General features: G+C 36.0%; 1 protein-coding gene across 1 annotated transcript in view; it reads right to left on the minus strand.

The window, feature by feature from the left end:
* CCDC73 (coiled-coil domain containing 73) overlaps positions 1–19,585 on the minus strand; it is a 145,935-nt gene that overhangs the window by 33,313 nt on the left and 93,037 nt on the right. Inside the window, exons 10-12 of the mRNA XM_082410429.1 lie at positions 9,499–9,630; positions 8,922–8,981; positions 7,446–7,529 (exon numbers count right to left, since the gene is read on the minus strand). Coding sequence (XP_082266555.1) covers positions 7,446–7,529; positions 8,922–8,981; positions 9,499–9,630 — 276 coding nt within the window. The remainder of the gene's footprint in view (positions 1–7,445; positions 7,530–8,921; positions 8,982–9,498; positions 9,631–19,585) is intronic.

Genomic DNA, 19,585 nt, shown 5'->3' on the forward strand with positions numbered 1-19,585 from the left:
CCTATTTTGACTGCCTCTACTTTAGGACAATGCAAATATTTTTATAGAAGTCATGATTTCATCTTAATTTATAGGTACATATTATAATAACAGGGCAGTCTCTGAATATTTACAACGGTATGTATTTAATAGATGCTTAGTACTTTAACATTGTAATAAATATTTATAGTATTTATATTAATAACACTGTATTTTAAGATGGACAAATCAAAGTTTAGAGGAGACATGGGAGAGTATACCACAGACTCTATCCTAGTAATAATAAATGACCAAGAGCATTATGTTCTTAAAAAGTATATTATATTAATATATAGCAATCATTTCCTGTCCCTACCTATACCCCCATCTAAAAGAAACTTCCAGGTTTTCTCTCAGTTTCCATGTTTTGGAGACATTCCATCCTTCCCTTAGAATTTGGACCAATTGCTCTTTCATTCTGCTACACTGATCAGGTAATCTCTGAAAATTTCCTTTTTTCTTCTGTGATGGGTCTCCTGTTTCCTAGATCCCATGATTTCCTCTTGGTTTACTCCCTTGTCTTGATAAAGCAACCTTTCTACTACTTCTTGATAAAGGAGGCAGATATGGTACACTTTTTGAGACCCTGCTTGTCTGAAAATATGTTTGTTTTACCAATACTTAACAACTTCTTTGGCTAAATACCATACAATTCTGCTTTGGAACCTTTGAAGGCATGGTTCTGTTATCTTCTACCTCCAGTGCTGCCAATGAAAAGTCTGAAGTCATTATGTTGCCATTCTCATTTTGGATCCTTCCTATGTGACCTATTTTTTTTTCTCCCACCGAGAGTTTTATAATCTTCTCTTTAAGTGTAGTATGAAATTTCATAATGATATGCATTGGGGTTAGGCAAAACAAACTCAGATCCTTCAGTTATGGGTTACTTTCTTGCATTATTTCTTTGGTCATTTGCTCTCCTTCCATCTTCTCTGTTCTCTCTGAAACTCACCAGACCTCTTGAACTGACCCCTCATTTTCTTCCTTTCCTGTTTTCCATCTTCTTGTCTTTTGGTTCTACTTTCTCAGATCATCTCGATATTATCTTCCAACCTTTCCATTGTACTTTTTCATGTCTACTAATATATTTATTTTAAGGGTTCTCTTTTATTCTAGGAATGTTTCTTTTTTTAGACTCAATTACTGTTTTGTGGATTAATAAATACATTTCTCTTGAGTATAATTTCTTAGCTTCTCCAAGTTTTTTTTCATTACCCTGTTTGTTTTGTTTGTTTTTCACATTGGAGACTTTCTTCAAATATCCAGTGATCCTTAACTGCTTGTTCATATTTAACAATGAAATATTAAAAAGCTGGCTGAAAGCTTTGTCAACTACAAAGTTTTGTCACTATAGTGGTGGGCTTCACTGTGCACTGATCTGTCTGAGCTGTTTCATCGGGAGAGCTTAACTGCAGCAGCTATAGTCTCTTCTCTTGAGCAGGTTAGTTGCCCCATAATGGAATCTTTCATTCTGCTGCCTGGATGTTACAAGGTTAACTGTCCTCTTAAGGACTAGGCTGGGAGACTTCAGAATTCAGTATTTAGACTTCCCAAACTGTTTTCAATATGATACTCTTAGTACTGTGCTGGTAAATTGGGTCTCAAAAAAAAAAAAAAAAAAAAAAAAGCCTGATTTGCAGCACTTGCCAATTTCATTAGTGTTAAAAACCCCACCATGGTCAACTCAAGCTACCACTCATTTAAACCAGCTTACAAAATGACAACAGCTCTAACAACTAGCTCTCCCTGGTACCAGTTGCCTCTAGCACTCTACTGAATCTCCCCAACCTCAGTTGCTCTTCAAACTCTCCAACGTAATTCTCCAATCTTCTGCCAAACAGAAGACAGGGAGTGCCTATTTGTGCAGGGTAGGGGAAAGAATCTGGATATGCAACAGCTTCCTATATAGACCTTCTAGTTTTTGGCTTCAATTGTGCACCTTACTTCTAGAGGCACATGATGCTTGCAATTCCTGATTATTTCTGTATCTTCAACTTGGGTTTCTACTTTCTCTCATTTGCTAAGTAAATTACTAATTTTCCATATGGTTCCCACTTTTAAAACTTAATTTTTATTGTTTCTTCTCCCTATTTCCTCATCCTTGTGGATTTATTAATGTCATTTATTGCAGTTTCAGAAGGAAATAGAAGGGAATGTATAGGTTCAATCCGATATGTTTAACCAGAAGCCCTGACCTAGCAATATCTGAACTTGCAAAGAGTCTGAATTTACTCATTGTTAATCATTCATTAATTTAATAAGATTTAATGAGCTCCTACTATGTGGCAGATACTCTTTTGGGCTTTTATTAGTGAAAATGTTACTCTTTTTATGGAATTTACAGTCTACCACGAAGTTATTCACTATTATTTGCATCTGGATTAACAAGCCTGAAAACCCTCTCTGAAAAAATGTATATTGTGGAAAATCAAAATAAAACCACCTGTTAATGCTTTAATATACCAAAAATTAAGTAAATTATTCTGGTTAATACTATGTTAACACTATGACTATAGGAGCAAACTAAATAAATAAATTATTCTTCCTAACACTATGATAATAGCAGCATAACTATACTTTTATCTGGACTAAACTATGATTAAATCATAGTAGAAAATATTCTCTATCATGAGAATTTAGGTCTCTATGCTCCAAATTGTACTTAAAAAAAAAATAAGACAGATGATAGCATGATTGCAGAGCACTGAAAAACAGTAGGCCATTATGAAGAGTAATGATCCCTTTTAGTACAGGTGGAATTAGAATGCTCCTCGGGAAAACACTTGAGATATCTATGCAGCATAATCCTCAGCAACAGTTCAACATTAATATTTTGTTATACTATATATCAGCGGTTCTCCAACACCAGTCTGTAAACAAGTACTGATCCATGACAAAAATCTCACTAGTCCATGGCAAAAAATGTCAATATAAAGTCATCAAATGTGTTCTCTTGTAAAGGACTGTCCTTTATCTGATATTACATCCTTAATATACTTTTGGTGTTAAAACGTTATCTTTTATAAAATGAAAGTGATGATAGATGGTATTGTTTATTTTTTAATGCCCTTATCTGTTAAAAAGCTGACAATTCTATCCTGTTCTTGCTAATACTTTGTTTGAAATTTTACTATATGAAATCTAGTTTCTCCATGTACTATCAAGGCTCAGGCAATAATGGGGCTAGTAAAAGAGAGAGGCATTTGGATTATCTAAAATATTGGCAGTTACAGTTAAAAGATCCTGGACCATAGTTACCTTCATCATTAACTCAAAGAAACACATGACTACATATATTTATGACTACTGTAGGCCCTGTAGAATTCAACAATACATAAACATTGGATTTAAAGCCAATGAAGGGCAATTTGAAAGTTGTAGTCTTTGTATAACTGATGTAACAAGAATGGCAGTTCTCACAGATCTAGGAAGAAATAGCTTAACAATGTAATGTTGTAGAAATAGTGCTGAAGTAGCATCAAGACAAATATTTAATTCTGGTTTTGCCACTAATTATAGGGCCTTGAACTACACTGCTTACATTTAGTGGATCTCTATTTCATCACAAAATGAAATGGCTGGACTGGCTAATCTCTAACATTTTGATCATCCTAAAAATCTATGCATCAACTCCTTTAAATGGATTGAAAGTTATCAGACAATCCTGATAACTGCTACTCATCAATAATTTGGATAAATTATATCATATGTTTCTTGAGAGAAGGTTCAACACCTTAGGGAAACAGTCCCAGTTATGCATCTATAGGGTGGGTAGAAGAGGTGAAGGGGGAGATACTTCCTGATAACTGGACTTTAAGAGAAATTTTTTTAAACTAATCTTTTATTGGAATAGGTGAAAGCATTAAAAGAAGGGAGAGATTTGGCTCTAGCATACCTTTTCCCTCTCCCTAGTACTGGGGGGCAGGCAAAAGAAAAGAGGAAGGCAAACCTCTCTTTACATGACTAGTTATAGAACATCAATGGTAAGAAGATAAGTGTTTCATTGCTCAGGTTAAGTTTGGTTTCATTCAATGATGATAGACTCAGCATAATTTCTGGGGCCGGGTGCCAGAAATTAAAGACACTTAGATACAAAACTTTTTCTTTTCTTCGTGGTTCCTCCCTCCCTCTCTCTTTCTCTCTCTCCCCCTCTCTTTTTTTCTTCCTATCCACCTACCATGGTGCTTTTTATTTTCTACTTAATGTTATGGTCCCCTGGGATACTCACAGGCCAAAGGCAGACCCTCACAGATGCCTAAGGGCCTCACCACATGACTCAGCACTGGGTTCTACCTCCTGCAAGCTGCTAGACCCATGTATTATGTCCTGGCTGAAGTTGGTGAAGTCAGTCTCTCCATCCCATGGGTCCTCTGCCCCAACCTACGGCAGGTGGGTAACCTCTAAAGGATTGCAACTGCCAGGCAGGGATGCAACTCAGTACCTGGACTGGGGACTCACTCCCTGCCAAGGCACCTACCTAATGTGCCGCGGCATTGCCAACCTGGGACAGAGGATGCTGCAGGGCACATGTACTCAGCTCAGACCCTCCCTGCTACATCTAGGCCTCCACCTGTGTTAAAGGGCAACAAGAGAACACAGGCCTCTACCCACCAATGTGACCCAGTCGACTCACAGCAGTGGCAAGACAGGAGCAGGGAGGCTAAGGCTGTGCCGGGCCGAGGGCACCAAAGGGTAGAAGAGTCAGCAGCCAAGAATGGTTCCTGGTAGCCAGTAGGAGGCAGGAGAACGCCGGAGCTGAGGCTTCAAGCCCCAGTGCATGCTCCATTTTCTCATCAGACTTAATTTACAAAACATATATTCAAATATAAAAATTTTAAAAGGGGCTTCCCTGGTGGTGCAGTGGTTAAGAATCTGCCTGCTGATTCAGGGGACATGGGTTTGAGCCCTGGTCCGGGAAGATCCCACATGCTGTGGAGCAACTAAGCCTGTGCGCCACAACTACTGAGCCTGCGCTCTAGAGCCCGCGAGCCACAACTACTGAGCCCACGTGCCACAACTACTGAAACCCACGCACCTAGAGCCCATGCTCCGCAACAAGAGAAGCCACCGCAATGAGGAGCCCGCACACCGCAACGAAGAATAGCCCCCGCTTGCCGCAACTAGAGAAAGCCCGCGTGCAGCAACGAAGACCCAACACAGCCAAAAATAAATTAAATAAATAAATAAATTTTTAAAAAAATGTTAAGACAGTGACCACAGAATATTAAAACTGAAACTCAAGGCTCCTCTGGGCTTTATGCAACTGTACTGGTTACATTCCCATGAAGCTGGCCCAGGCCTCTGCTGAGAGTGGTCTTTTTGTGGGAGGTGAATGTACTTTTCTTGGGAAATGTTCAGCTTCACCCTTCATTACCAAGAATCCCTTCAGAGGCACACAAATATTTTCCACTGGCCACCCCAGTGGAACATGTCCCCAACGCCTTCTCTTGAGTTGGACATCCCATCACTTGGCAGTTCCTGCTCTTCCACTAACCTCCACATACCTTCACGTGGAGCCAAAGAACCACCATGTTCTCAATTCTGCACGCTTCCAGGGCCATATAGCATTAGAACAAGCACAATACACACTTCAAGCTCCACTGGAACAGATTACTCCAAACACTTTCCTCCTTGAAATTTCTAGACTAGCACTGGGCATCAGTCTATAAGTTCTTGGTATACACTTCCACACTTCAAGAAACATAGGCCAAGTTCTCCCACATGAACTTATCACATTTTACTGGCAACACCACAGTGGACCTTCAGGTTTCAATAGCATCTCAAGCATCCATCTAAAAAACAAGATGGCAGTTTCCCCTTTTTGTACCCCAAGTTTTACGATTTTCCTGTAGACTCCTTCACTTAGATTCATGAGGGGAAGTGCATCTCCCTCTACTAGGGATGTAAGAGAAAAATCTCTCTTAATGAACCTTCACTCCCAAAACATCAGTGGCCATAACTTCTTCCCCTCCGCAATCATTTTCGTATATATACTGGGAAGAGGATGATGGGGTGATTGTTATGGTAATAGGGCCAGTTCTATCATGTTCCTGTGAAGAGGGAGCTGCCCTCCCTCCATTTCTGTGAGGTCACGGATTCCTCTCCTAGAATGTGGTGACACTTGTCACCTTTTATTTTCAGTTTTGGATCTTGGCCACAATTCTAAGACACAGAAAAAAAACCACAAACCCATCCAATCTGCTACAAAATTAAATCAGTTACTTGATAAAACTGAACATTTAACTAGCAACTTAAATGTTAAAATAAAACATGCTCGGGGCTTCCCTGGTGGCGCAGTGGTTGAGAATCTGCCTGCCAATGCAGGGGACACGGGTTCGAGCCCTGGTCTGGGAAGATCCCACATGCCGCGGAGCAACTGGGCCCGTGAGCCACAACTACTGAGCCTGAGCGTCTGGAGCCTGTGCTCCGCAACAAGAGAGGCCGCGATAGTGAGAGGCCCGTGCACTGCGATGAAGAGTGGCCCCCGCTCGCCGCAACTGGAGAAAGCCCTCACACAGAAACGAAGACCCAACACAGCCAAAAATAAAAATAATAAATAAATAATAAATTAAAATAATTTTTTTAAAAATTAAAAAAATAAAAAAATAAAAAAATAAAACATGCTCATAAATTTTACCTCAAAAAGCAAACAAAAGATCTGTCAAGTACTGAACTCTATTTAATGATGCTCATGATGTAATATGCTAAGGGTGAAGTGTACGGATGACTGCAATTTACTTTGAAATGCATATAATAAAAAAGGGGTGGAGAAACATATGATAAAGCAAATAGGTAAAATATTAATTGTAGAATCTAGGAGGTAGGTATATGATTATTTATGATACAATTCTCTCAACGTTCCTGTATGTTCAAAAATTTTCATTAAAAAATGCTGGGGGGGCTTCCCTGGTGGCGCAGTGATTGAGAATCTGCCTGCCAATGCAGGGGACATGGGTTCGAGCCCTGGTGTGGGAAGATCCCACGTGCCGCGGAGCAGCTGGGCCCGTAAGCCACAATTACTGAGCCTGCGCGTCTGGAGCCTGTGCTCCGCAACAAGAGAGGCCGCGATAGTAAGAGGCCCGCGCACCGCGATGAAGAGTGGCCCCCGCTTGCCGCAACTAGAGAAAGCCCTCGCACAGAAACGAAGACCCAACACAGCCATAAATAAATAAATAAACAAATACTTTAAAAAAAAATGCTGGGGAAAAAATAAATAAATAAAATAAAATAAATGTTCATTACTTTGGACATTGATAACAAGCTGATGAAGGAGGCCAATATTTTACCCTTAAAATTCAAAATGATCTCAGATAAAGTTGGACAGACGAATGCAACTAAACAGGTAAAACTCATTAGATGAAAACATACTAATATGTATATATAAAATCAGGATATGTATATATATCCTGATTATTTTCTTTTAGCACCTTCAATTCTTCTTCCATTTTAGTATTAGCTTGAGTCTGTTGCTGAAGTAACTGCTGCAATTGTTGGAAAGAAATGATGATGCCCTATAAAAAAGTATAAATATGACATATTAATTGAAAAAGTTTTAAGGCAGTAGGTATATTTCTAAACTCATTCTTAAAAATATATTTTCTAGTTTCTTAACTTATTATCTTTTCAGTTTAATTTCAATGCCATAATAAACAATATACTGAAATAAACTAATGGTATATTTTATTAATTTAATATTTAACATAATTTGTATTACATGATTTCTTACAAAGTATTATTTCTAAGAGTTCCTCAAATAATTAACAAAGTTTTTGAAATGGACCACGAATTCTGTGACACTACTGAAAAATGTAAAGAATTCAAAACTAAAACTTTTGTTGGTTTTCCCCCCAAATGGTAAATATTATCACTACTAAAATATATCACTGCTGGTGGGCTAGGATGGCATGGCATGCATTCAGAATCAAACAGAGGAAAAGCAGAAGAGAAAAAAAAGAAGCAGGAGAAATTTTCTTTCACATATCTTTTTTTAGAATAGAATAAGTATAAATATCAAATAAATGCCAATGAGAGTATAATGTCCTGCAAATGCATGCTCTAAGCATACACACATTTCAATAATTATCTGCTAGTGGTCCAAACTAAGGAAAAAACTAATTTATTTTTATTCTTTTTATCTTATTTATTTATAAAATATTTTAATGTAATTTTTTTCCAGCTTTATTGAGATATAATTGCCATATAACGTGTAAGCTTACGGTGTACAACGTGATGATTTGATACACATATTTATTGTGATATAATTAACACAATAAGGTTAAAATCTCTATCACCACACATAATCACCAAGTTTTTTGTATGTGGTGAGAACATTTAAGACTCTCCGTATAAAATAAGTAAGCTACAAGGATATATTGTACAGCACAGGGAATATAGTCAATATTTTATAATAACTTTAAATGGAGTATAATCTATAACAATTTTGAATCACTATGTTGTACACTTGAAACTAATATAACATTGTAAATCGACTACACCTCAACTAACTAAATAAATACTTTTAAAATAATATGTTTTCGGAGTCTCATAAAAAAAAAATCTACTCTCTTAGCAACTCTCAAATATATGATACAGTATTGTTAACTAAAGTCATCATGCTATACATTCCATCCCCAGAACTAACTCATCTTACAACTGGAAGTTTGTACCTTTTGATGAACATCTCCCCATTTCTCCTCTGATTTATTTTTTAATGGGAGTATAGGTGAGACCTGGTTAAAAAAGGTACACATGTATCCATTCAATACACACCAACTGAGTGCTTACTATGTGCTAGGAATTGACCTAGGCATGATTCCATTTGTTACTTAACTTAGTTTATTTCCCACATTGTATTTGGTTTTTAAAATATTTACTGGCTTCCAAATTATCTTATGATTGCTTGCCTGTTTTTCTTCTTGAATATGGGTAATCTCTTCATTAATCTTCTTATTTAATTCCAATTCCTAAAAAATGTGAATAATTTTAAAGTTATGATACAAAATTCAGCAAATTATACATTCAATCCAGTGCTTAACAAATTTGGGAGTGTGATGACCTATTATTACTCCAGAGAACCAATGTTTGTTTACTGTTGAAGCAGTGACTCTAGTGAACTGAAGGTGGTGTTAGATACCCAGTACAGGCTGGTGCAAACTTATAAACATTAATGTTAGAAACTACAGAATTTCTCATCTCCAAAAGCTTTCCTGAGGATACCATTATACCAGAAGATTACCTGATACCATATTAAAGTGAAAATAAAGTGGTTATAGCTAAATTTTATTATCCTAAAGTTTTGTTGATAATGCCAAAAATTATCTAGCAATTTTTTTAAAATTTGTAAAATCTTTACTATGTATATTAACTCTACAAAGAAGGAACGTTTTTGTATTATAATCTTCTTGTTTATATATCTCATAAATTTTCATAAATTTTACAAAAATGTTCATTTTATAAACATGAACATATTTAATTAAATACCATTTTGAGTCTTTCTTGAAGTTCTTGAAATTTTTGTTCTTTAATTGTTAAATTGATGTTTTCTTCTCCCATCTTATGTTGTTGACATGTGACCTTGGTCTTTATCAAGTCTGAGGTTACTTTTTTAAGTTCCTTAACATAAGAAACATCAAACAGAGAATTCAGTACACATGTTTCATCAAAGCAAGGCACTTTTCTGACAGTTTTAAAGTTCATTTTAAACCTATCACTATAATTTACTATATTTCATATATTAAGATACTACTACTTGCCCATCAAGGTCCTTTTTCCCTAGTTTCCTTGCAAGATAATTAGCCAATGCTATTTGTAGTTACGGAATAGGCAAACGCAATGACACAAAGATAGAATGCATGATCTTTGTTCTTAAAAATAATACACTAACTAAATGAACTAACCAACCAGAAGCAGGGTGTTTTCACTGATGACTTATTCAACAAAAATCTTTTAAGATAAAAACATGATATAAAAGATTATCAATTCCCAAGTTATTAGCAGCTAATAAGAAAAATTTATGTAAGAAATAATTATAACGTGATGAGTGCTATAATACAGGAAGGAATGTATAGAAGTATAAAGAATGAAACAGTTTGGTTGAGGGCATCGAGAAGGCATTACACAGGAAAGTGGTATTTGAACTGAGTCTCTAAAGATAAATTTTTGAAGTGGACAAAAAAATGAGTAGATATTCCAGGCAAAAAGATTCAGAAAGGTACAGAAACATGAAAGGGCATAGTTTTCAGGGAAACAGAACTAATATGATATGGTTGGAGCTAATTTGTTATGGGTAAGGGGGAGGAGTAGAGTACTGGTAGTTGTGACTAGAAGTTTGGCAAAATTCAAATATTGAAAGATTTGTAGGCCAAGCTAAAGAGTTTTAATTTTATCCTATAGACAATGAGGAATTAACCACTGAAGGATTTTGAATAAGAGAATGACATAACAAGATTTGCATTTTAGAAAAATAACTCTGGCATCATTGTAGAGGATAGACTTGAAGGGGATACAAAAGAAGTCTTCACTGTGAAGTTTTATGTCCACTGAGTTTAACAGATACATCCAAACACATTTAAATCCCGAAACACCAGCTTCTGAATGGTGTGTACTTCACTGTACTGCTGTTCTGTGTATAGACTATATTAAATACTCAAGGATGTGATTTTCACATTCCTGATTACACAGCACCTGAACTCCCTTTGAATTCTGAAGGCCCACTAGAGAAGCCGGAAATGCCAAATACTAGCTTTATAAGCATGACACCAGGCTCTGCTAATCAGAAGCACCTGTCTTGGATATTGGATCAGGAACTAGTAACACAAGAAAAAGAACTGCTGCAAACCTTTCTGTTGGTACATAGCAGGGGCTGTGCTAGTAACTTCAACCTTCCATGGACAACAGTGATACTGCTGTAGCAGCAGCAGTATCTACTATGGTCAACAGTGATGGTACAAGCTGCAGTGTACAACAACTTAGTAGTGGAAGTTGGTTATATACCTTCTTTTGTTTATGACAGTTTTCCAAGTCTGAGATGACCAACATGCAAATTCCTTTGCTGAAAAAAATCATCTTACAATTAAGAATCTTGATTAATACACTTCAATTTTTAAAAGGTTGTATTTAAGAACCGAAGTTGGTTCATTAGTGTGGTGAGATTACAGGAAATTTTTATTTTCTTCATTTTGCTGTTAGGTGTTTTCTCTTTTTTTCTAAAACAAACACATATTTCTCATGTATCAGTTTTTAAATAGTATGTAAAGCTATGGAAACAGGTGCAGTCACTTAGTTATTAGTTAGAGGAAAGATGATGACAAATGACTGAGTCTTAAAGAACTCCAAGATTCATGGATTAAAGAAGCTGCTAATACAGAAGGCTGAGAAATATAGTCAACTGAGGCAGAAAGAAAACCAAGAGAATGTGGTATCAAGGAAGCTGAAAAAGGAATGGCAGAAAACAGGGCTGTCAATACCTCCAGAGTTCTACATGTTATAACCTCAGCCACCTAGAGGGAAACTTGCCTGATTGATTACCTTTTAACCCCTAGTCCAAAATCCAGGAGAATGGATTCACTGGTCTTAGTTCACATATTCCCTTTAGATATGTGCACTACATAAAATGACTGCTAAAGTAACCACGTGGGTTAAGAGATACGGCTTTATTCTCAGAAAAGCAGGCAGACAAAATAATGTACAAAGAGAACAATCAGCATGTACTGAATAATGAAAGAAGTTTGAATGAAGGAGGTAGGCGATGAAGAATGAGTAGTATACTGGATATCCTTCATTTGTCGCTCCTGATTCACCCTCCACTTTCTCTGTGGCCGGTGTGGCATCTGTGGATATAGCAAGCAAGCTCCCTTCCCTCTGGCTTGTGGGGTTCAATCTCTGGGAGGCATCAGTAAATCAGTATGCTGGGAAGAGAGAGAGATGGAGGTGTTTCCCCAGCTCCCTCCCTACATGACAACAAATTGGCAATAGCTCTGTACCTTTACCAAAGGTCACAGCTTCTGAACTGTAGCTTTCTTCTACAGCTTTACCTATAGCTCCCTCCAGGTTCCAGTATCTGCTTCCTTCCCTTGCCACCATCAGGTCTACCTTCTATCCCTTGTTGGTTTCCCTTAACTCTGCCTACAACTCTGTAAATAGCTCTTTCATCAAACTTTTCTCAATTTCCCATACCAATGTGCCATCTGTTTCCTGCCTCAATCCTGTTTAATACAAGTAAGTTGAGAGAAGGCATTTCAAGTTGGGGCAGGGAATATGGAGGAGAGAAAAGGTAAAAAGACAGGGAAAATTAAGAATTATGATAATGGCAACAAAGATTTTGGATTAAACAGAATGGAAGATGCTTATTAGGAAGTAGTAGGAAACAATGTTGAAGATGTAAAATGGGACCAGACCATGGAAGTTCTGGAAAGCCAATTAAAAAAGTTTGGGACTAAATCAACATGTTGTACACCTTAAGCTTAAACAGTGTTATATGTCAATTATATCTCAATAAAGCTGGAAAAAAAAGTTTTGGACTTGATTTGGTAGACAAAGGAGAACTATTCAATTTATCATTCCTTCTACATATGCTAAGTATCTAGCATGTGTCAGGCACGTAGAAGCAATAATATTAAACTAGTAACTTAGTAAAGTTAGTCCAGCAAAAAGAGTGAATAAAAACTGGAGAACAGAACACTGGCTACGAGGCTATTTTATTAATCCAGGCATGAGATGATGAATGTCTAAACCATTGAGAAATGGATAATGAAAAATATGAGACATTCTAAAGGAAGATATAATTGAATAGACAAAGGAAATGAAGGAAAAAAGATGATTTCAAAGCATTTAGATGAAGCTAGAAGAAATAAGAGACCATGAAATGTGAAACAGAGATGCATGAAAATGGAAAGGAAACGAAAAATCTGCTTCACTGGTGAAATAGATGAAAAATCTATTAAAGACAAGAAATAAGAGAGGGACAATATTCTGAGATTGACTCTTAAGAAAGCCAAAAAGCACAAATCACTAAGCCTAAGCCATAGGCTGTTACTGTTCTAAAAAAAATCGTTCATTCATTATTTTTCAAATTATAAAAGGTTACATATGATGAATTCCCTCAAATGAAGTTTCAAGGTATCAGTGATGGTTCACCGTCATAGGGAGCAAGATGATTTCCTTTGAAAGGAGAGTTGTATGATTTTTTTTTTTTTGGCAGGGGGAGGAGGAAGGATGGGGAGAATAAAGAATCAATCCAATGGGTGACCCTGAAGTTACAGTAAGTCATAAAAGGCGATGACCTGCAGGCAGTTGAAAATACAGAACTGGAGATTAAAAGAAATGTGAGGCTAGAAATATAGATATGAAGTCATCTATATGAAGTGAATGATGGAATTAAGGAGGATGAGCTAATTGAAAAAAAGAATATGAAGAAAAGAAAGAGACGTTATGATACAGCTTTGGAGGAATCGGAAAAAAAAAAGATAATCTGCGAACCGGAGGAATTTATTTGTACCCAAAGACCCTAAAAAAGTGAACTATCACACAGATGTTCAAAATTAATACATTTTATATTTTAAACATCATTTTGTACAAAATATAATATTCTGTAATGAAAAGCATGAATTGTCAGTATAAGTTAGGATGCTTTGGTTATAACTATCAGAAAGCCATACTTAAACCATTAAATAATAATGAAATATATTCTGTAGCAAGAGGTAATTTAGGTATTCCACAGCAACTGTCTCTTCCTGGAACTCTTACTAAAGAGTAAGAAAAATTTTCTTTGAACCACCTCCTGCTAGCCAGAATTAGATCACATGCTAATTCCTGAACCAAATACTGGCATAAGGAATGGAGATGATATTAATTGGCTTAGAGACAGACTGATCATATGAGGTACACTAGATGTTGAGGAATTATCACAATATCCACTACATGAAGAATTTCAACTAACATTATAAAATTTATAGGTTGTTTAGAATATTACTGACTACAAATAGTATACAGTACAAAGTGAGGATAAATGGAGACTTTTTTACAAGATGCTTGACTTTGAATAATTCAACTAACTGTTGGATCCAGTTAACGGTTTTTAAATTGTGCTCTGAGAAGTCCTAGAGGTTCCATGGAGCCCCTCCACAGCTGCTGATAGAGAAGAAAGAGCCAACTTGTATGGCTCCAGTGTTCCTAAAACTCTCCCTTCAAGCACAAGTAGCTCTACTTTGTTTTAATACTGAGCTTCCACATCTTTAACAGAAGGTTCTACAACTCAAAGAAAGATAAAAACCAGTAGATCAGATGATCCTTATGATTCCATGAAATTTAGAGAGGATCTGAAGAAGACAAATAGTTGGCAGAGAACTAGTCATTGTAGAAATAGAATATAATTCAAGCATGAAGGGGGAAAAAGCAATTAATGAGTTGGAAGAAATTTCAGACTTTCCTATCTGATAAAAAATTTATCAGATGAGGCAATGTTTTAGTTGTCTTGAAAGCCTATGCATATAACCCACCTATAGTTATGGTGCAGAAAAACTGCACCATCAAAATTTGCCTTAATTTTAACCTAATTTCACTTGCAAGTAACAATAATTCCATAAATTTCTATGCATGTTAAACTTTCTGAAGTGCTTTTCCACATATTATTTTATATTTCTTACACATATATAAAACAGGAAAGGCAGATATCATTAAATTCATATTGCAAATGAGAATATAAGGAGAAAAGCAACACTAGTATGATCTAAGTCATGTACCTCCTTCAGATGACTATAGTTGAAAGGTTTAGTTTTAGAGAAAAAAGGTAAAGTATGAGTTAAAATAAACAGAATAAATGAGAAATATTATGCAGGGAATTATGTGTAGGCAGGAATAGGCCAATGGACTGGGTGAAGTAATGGAGACTAAAAGACTAGAGGTCAATCTAAGAACAGAGTGGGGTGTGTAAATGGTACAGGTGATAGAAAAGGATGCTCTGGTTGGAGAAGGAGAAGGGCTGAATGACAGAGCCCAAAGGAAGCAGTATTTAATGATGAGTTTCAAGGTAATGGAAATACTAGTCTAGATATGCAGAGTCAAGGTCTATGGGGACCTAGTAGTTTAGGAGGATGAATATTAGCAACTTCCCCTTTTAATAAACATATGTTTTCTAATGGTGAATGAAGCAGAGAAGAAACTTATGCGGATGAATTGCTTATACTGTTACTGTTACCAGTAGAATGGTTAAGATCACAGGTTCTGGAGCCAAATTTGTTTGGGTTCCAAACCTCAATTTTCCTTGTTGTGTAACTTTAGGTAACTTACTTAAATGCATTCTGCCTCAAGTTCCTCATCTGTAAAATGGAGATATAATTTTTTTAAAAACTAACAAAGTGCCTGGCATGTAATAATTTATGCAACAAGTATTTGTTGAGCATCTACTATGTTCTAGGCATTGTTACCTGTTATTACTACTAAGGTGAATTCAAGGGATTCTATGATTATTTTCTCTACTTTTAGAATAAAGTGGTCTGAAGTCGTAATGGTGTTATGAATAACTAAGTATTCTTTATTTAAAGAATTAAGATTCATTATTTCATAACTGATTACAATAAAAGTTTTTTTGTAGACTATGAACTCCTCAAGGAAAAGAACCACGTTTCATACTTATCCCATAGCACCTTAATACAGTCAGGGATCTAAGAAGAACTAAAAATTTTAATGAACATAAGAAGAAAAGAGTGATGAACATGCTATTTAAAAAATGTGACACCGGGCTTCCCTGGTGGTGCAGTGGTTGAGAATCTGCCTGCCAATGAAGGGGACACGGGTTCGAGCCCTGGTCTGGGAAGATCCCACATGCCGCGGAGCAACTAGGCCCGTGAGCCACAATTGCTGAGCCTGCGCGTCTGGAGCCTGTGCTCCACAACAAGAGAGGCCGCGACAGTGAGAGGCCTGCGCACCGCGATGAAGAGTGGCCCCCACTTGCCGCAACTAGAGAAAGCCCTTGCACAGAAACGAAGACCCAACACAGCCATAAATAAAAAAAAAAAAAATCTGACACCTTTGCCTAAAATAAGATTTGATGAAATCAAAGTTGATTTATTCAGGATAAAGCAAATGGCAATAAAAATACTTGGTGACAGCAGTCAATGTCAGCCAAATAAGACTATTGTTAATGACACGATAGTTCATAGTCAATTTGTAAAATTGTATAGAAAGTGGTAGACGTTATAGTGCTAAATATATTGTATAGCATATAGGAAAGTACAGTGCTGGGGGTTTAATCACTGACTGAACCAGATGGCTTCCTCTGATCAAGGTAACAACCACAACCCTGTAGACCACCATGTTACAAATAGATGTTCCTCATTTAAATGTGAACAGACCACTACAATTTTCTTACCGATAATAAAAAAATAAAGCTTAGTAGGTGGTGAGTCACTAACATTATGCTAACTTTAAAAGAACAGCATATTTTGGGGCTAGAACCTTGACTTGTCTTAATCAACAGCCCTAAACTTGTGAGATTAAAATGGGTTAATTCTGCATTACAAATTCAGATCCAAGAATATTCTAGAAAACAACAATTACAGACATAAGACAATATAATAAAACATTCTAGTTCATAAGCCATATGGTCATTGACTCAACAAACTTTCTGAATAAAAGAATTTATTGATCTTATTATATCCACCCTGGATAAACATTCAAAAACAGGATGATAGTTAAATTGACTATGCACACTGAAGGATACAAGAATAAAGACAGTCATTTCAGCAATTAATTTAAGTTTTTAAAAATTTAGGAGATTAGTTCAAAGGAAAAATATCCGTTGGAGTACCTCAAAGTTTTAATCTCAACTCAGATTTTCAGGATGTTTGACTAATATTTGTGTTGTTACTTGTTATTTAGTCAAACACCACCTGAGTAATAAAAAATCTTTTATGCTAAACTGATTTTTTTAAAAGACACCAATGATATTAGGTTTAAAATAATGTACATCTTTCTTTGCTTTGCACATGGTGTTCTAAAACCTTGCTTTCAAGCTGCTTTTTTGTGCACTAAACTGGTAATTTTTAAAAGAAAACTTGCAACAATTTTTCTGAATTTTAAATTTTTTTATATTGGGTTTTCCTGGAGCAAGATACACCTGTATAAAGTAAACAACTTAGAAATTAGTTAGATGGCTTGTTTTAAAATAGTAATCTGTTCTAGATTCACTCCTAAGATACAATGTCCTATTGATAAAAATATAATTAAACTGAGGTGTATGGCTAAAACTTAAAGTAGCTTACAATTCTCTGAATTAAAAAAAGGATTGGTTTTCTAAAAGTTTTTCTTCTGTCTAGGTTACAAAGTGCAACAAATGTCTTATGTCTTTCTGTCAATACATTTTTCCACAACTGAAAGCATGGAGCTGTTGTAATCAGCTAAGTTTTATAGAAGATACTCTAAAATACATCAATTCCTATTACAATAACTGTTATGAAACAACAGGGAAGTGGGAAGGGAGTGGCAAGGGGCAAAAACCCAGTATGTGGCTGACGAAAGTAAAAACTAATCATTTCTTATGTCTTTCTTTTTCTCTTATATATTATGTAATCTTAAGAGCATATTAAGTTAAAAGCAGAGACCTTCACAAAATGATTTTCGACTGAAAATATGTTTTTGATTTTATAGCTCTTATAGCTTTTAAATATCCTGAACTTTTAGTACATTGTCTGTTTTCTAACCATTTTATTCAAAGCTGTTAGTGCAGCAAATAAGCATGCAGCACATGCTTTGATCTCATTAAATTACAACTTATAGTTCCTAGAGTCATAAATATCAAGCCCTTTTCTCCTTTACCCTTCCTCTTCTGGTATGAGGTAGTCTGTTAAATATCACTATCTCCTTGAGTCCTCTGACGTTTACTCAGACAAATAGCAGAGGTTATGAATGCTGCTCACAGATAGTATCAGGAATTCTTCATGATTGCCATAATGGTGAACCCAGCATTCAGAACTGTAATACTCAGTTTTATCTAACAAGTAAGTTTGGTCTGTTTAACTTTGCTCCACAAAAGGAAAAAGAGAAAAAAAAAAGAATTCCATCTTATCACAAACCAGTAACTTAACTGTCCTGGACATAATCATAGAACAGCATAAAAGAAAAATAAAAGTTATCTTTGGAAAAATTAATGATTAAAAGTGTTAAATGAGTAATGGAAAACAATGTTACTAGGCTTGATTAGCCTCTGAAAAAGAAAATCAAAACAGAAAACACTTTTCTTAAAGTTAAAAATTAAGGCTACACTAAAAACTACAAAATTATTGTACCTAGAATGTCTGAAACATTAAAAACTATCTGTTAAAATATATTTGTAAATTCTTACCCTTTCGGCTTCTCGAACTTGGAACTCTCAAAGGTAATAACATTCTCTCACCTTATCCTTCTCTACAGTCTCTCTTCCAAGAACTATTTAGCAGCATGATTACTGACTTAATGCTTTCTATAGAGACAGAGGCCACCATCACATGACACCTCAGTACATTTAGGCAGCCCTGGCCAAGGCTGCAAGACCTGTGAAAAGGGGCAAGTGTGCTCATGAGCAACACTATTCCACTTGTGTACAGAGACATTCTTTAATCCTTTCACAAAAATCCAGCAAGGGAAACGCTCCATGGATTTACATGAGCCTCATCTCCAACTACAGGTCAGTCTTAAACTACACATCAGAAATACAATAGTTTATTACGTTTCAATGCAACATTTGTCCTTATTTAATGAAAAAAATACATAATTTAATAGAGAAATTTATGAGGTATAATATTTTCATAATAATGCAAAAACTAACTGAATAAAGGCACATATGACTATTTTAATATAATCATCAAATTAATGATCTAACCACTTAAGACATTGATAACAATATTAAACAAAAAATAAACCAAAGAGATATCACTGAAAATGTGCTGATTCACAACTACTCAGTCAGTATCATTTATTTATATTTGCTTTCAAAGTTTATATTGATAAAAATGAATGGTCCATTTAACAATTCTGATTTGCAATGACAGACAAAATTTTCAAATTACAGCTTTTTCTCCTTATATTGTAAGAGCCATCTTTAATATTCTTAAATATGACTGAAAAGAAATATTCTTTACATATAAATTGTCCTCTTGGGACTTCCCTGGTGGTCCACTGGTTAAGAATCCACCTTCCAATGCAGGGGACGCGGGTTCGATCCCTGGTCAGGGAACTAAGATCCCACATGCCAGGGGGCAACTAAGCCCGCGTGCTCTAGAGCCCGCGCACCACAACTAGAGAGCCTGCACGCCAATTAGAGAGAAGCCCGTGCGTCGCAACAAAGAGCCCACGCGTCACAACGAAAGATCCCACATGCCACAACAAAGATCCCGCACACTGCGACTAAGACCCGATGCAGCCAAATAAATAAATAAATAAATATTTTTAAAAAAACTGTCCTCTTAGGTAGTTTGCTAGATAGACAGAAGACTTTTAAGGGCTAGGGTCATACACTTATTACCATTCTAATATTCTGTACTGGGCTACCCCTATGCTCTTACTTTCTGATCCCTCAGGTACAAGGAGAGAGTCC

The sequence above is a fragment of the Balaenoptera physalus genome (assembly GCF_965194825.1).
Source record: "Balaenoptera physalus genome assembly, chromosome: 10".
Classification (NCBI taxonomy): domain Eukaryota; kingdom Metazoa; phylum Chordata; class Mammalia; order Artiodactyla; family Balaenopteridae; genus Balaenoptera; species Balaenoptera physalus.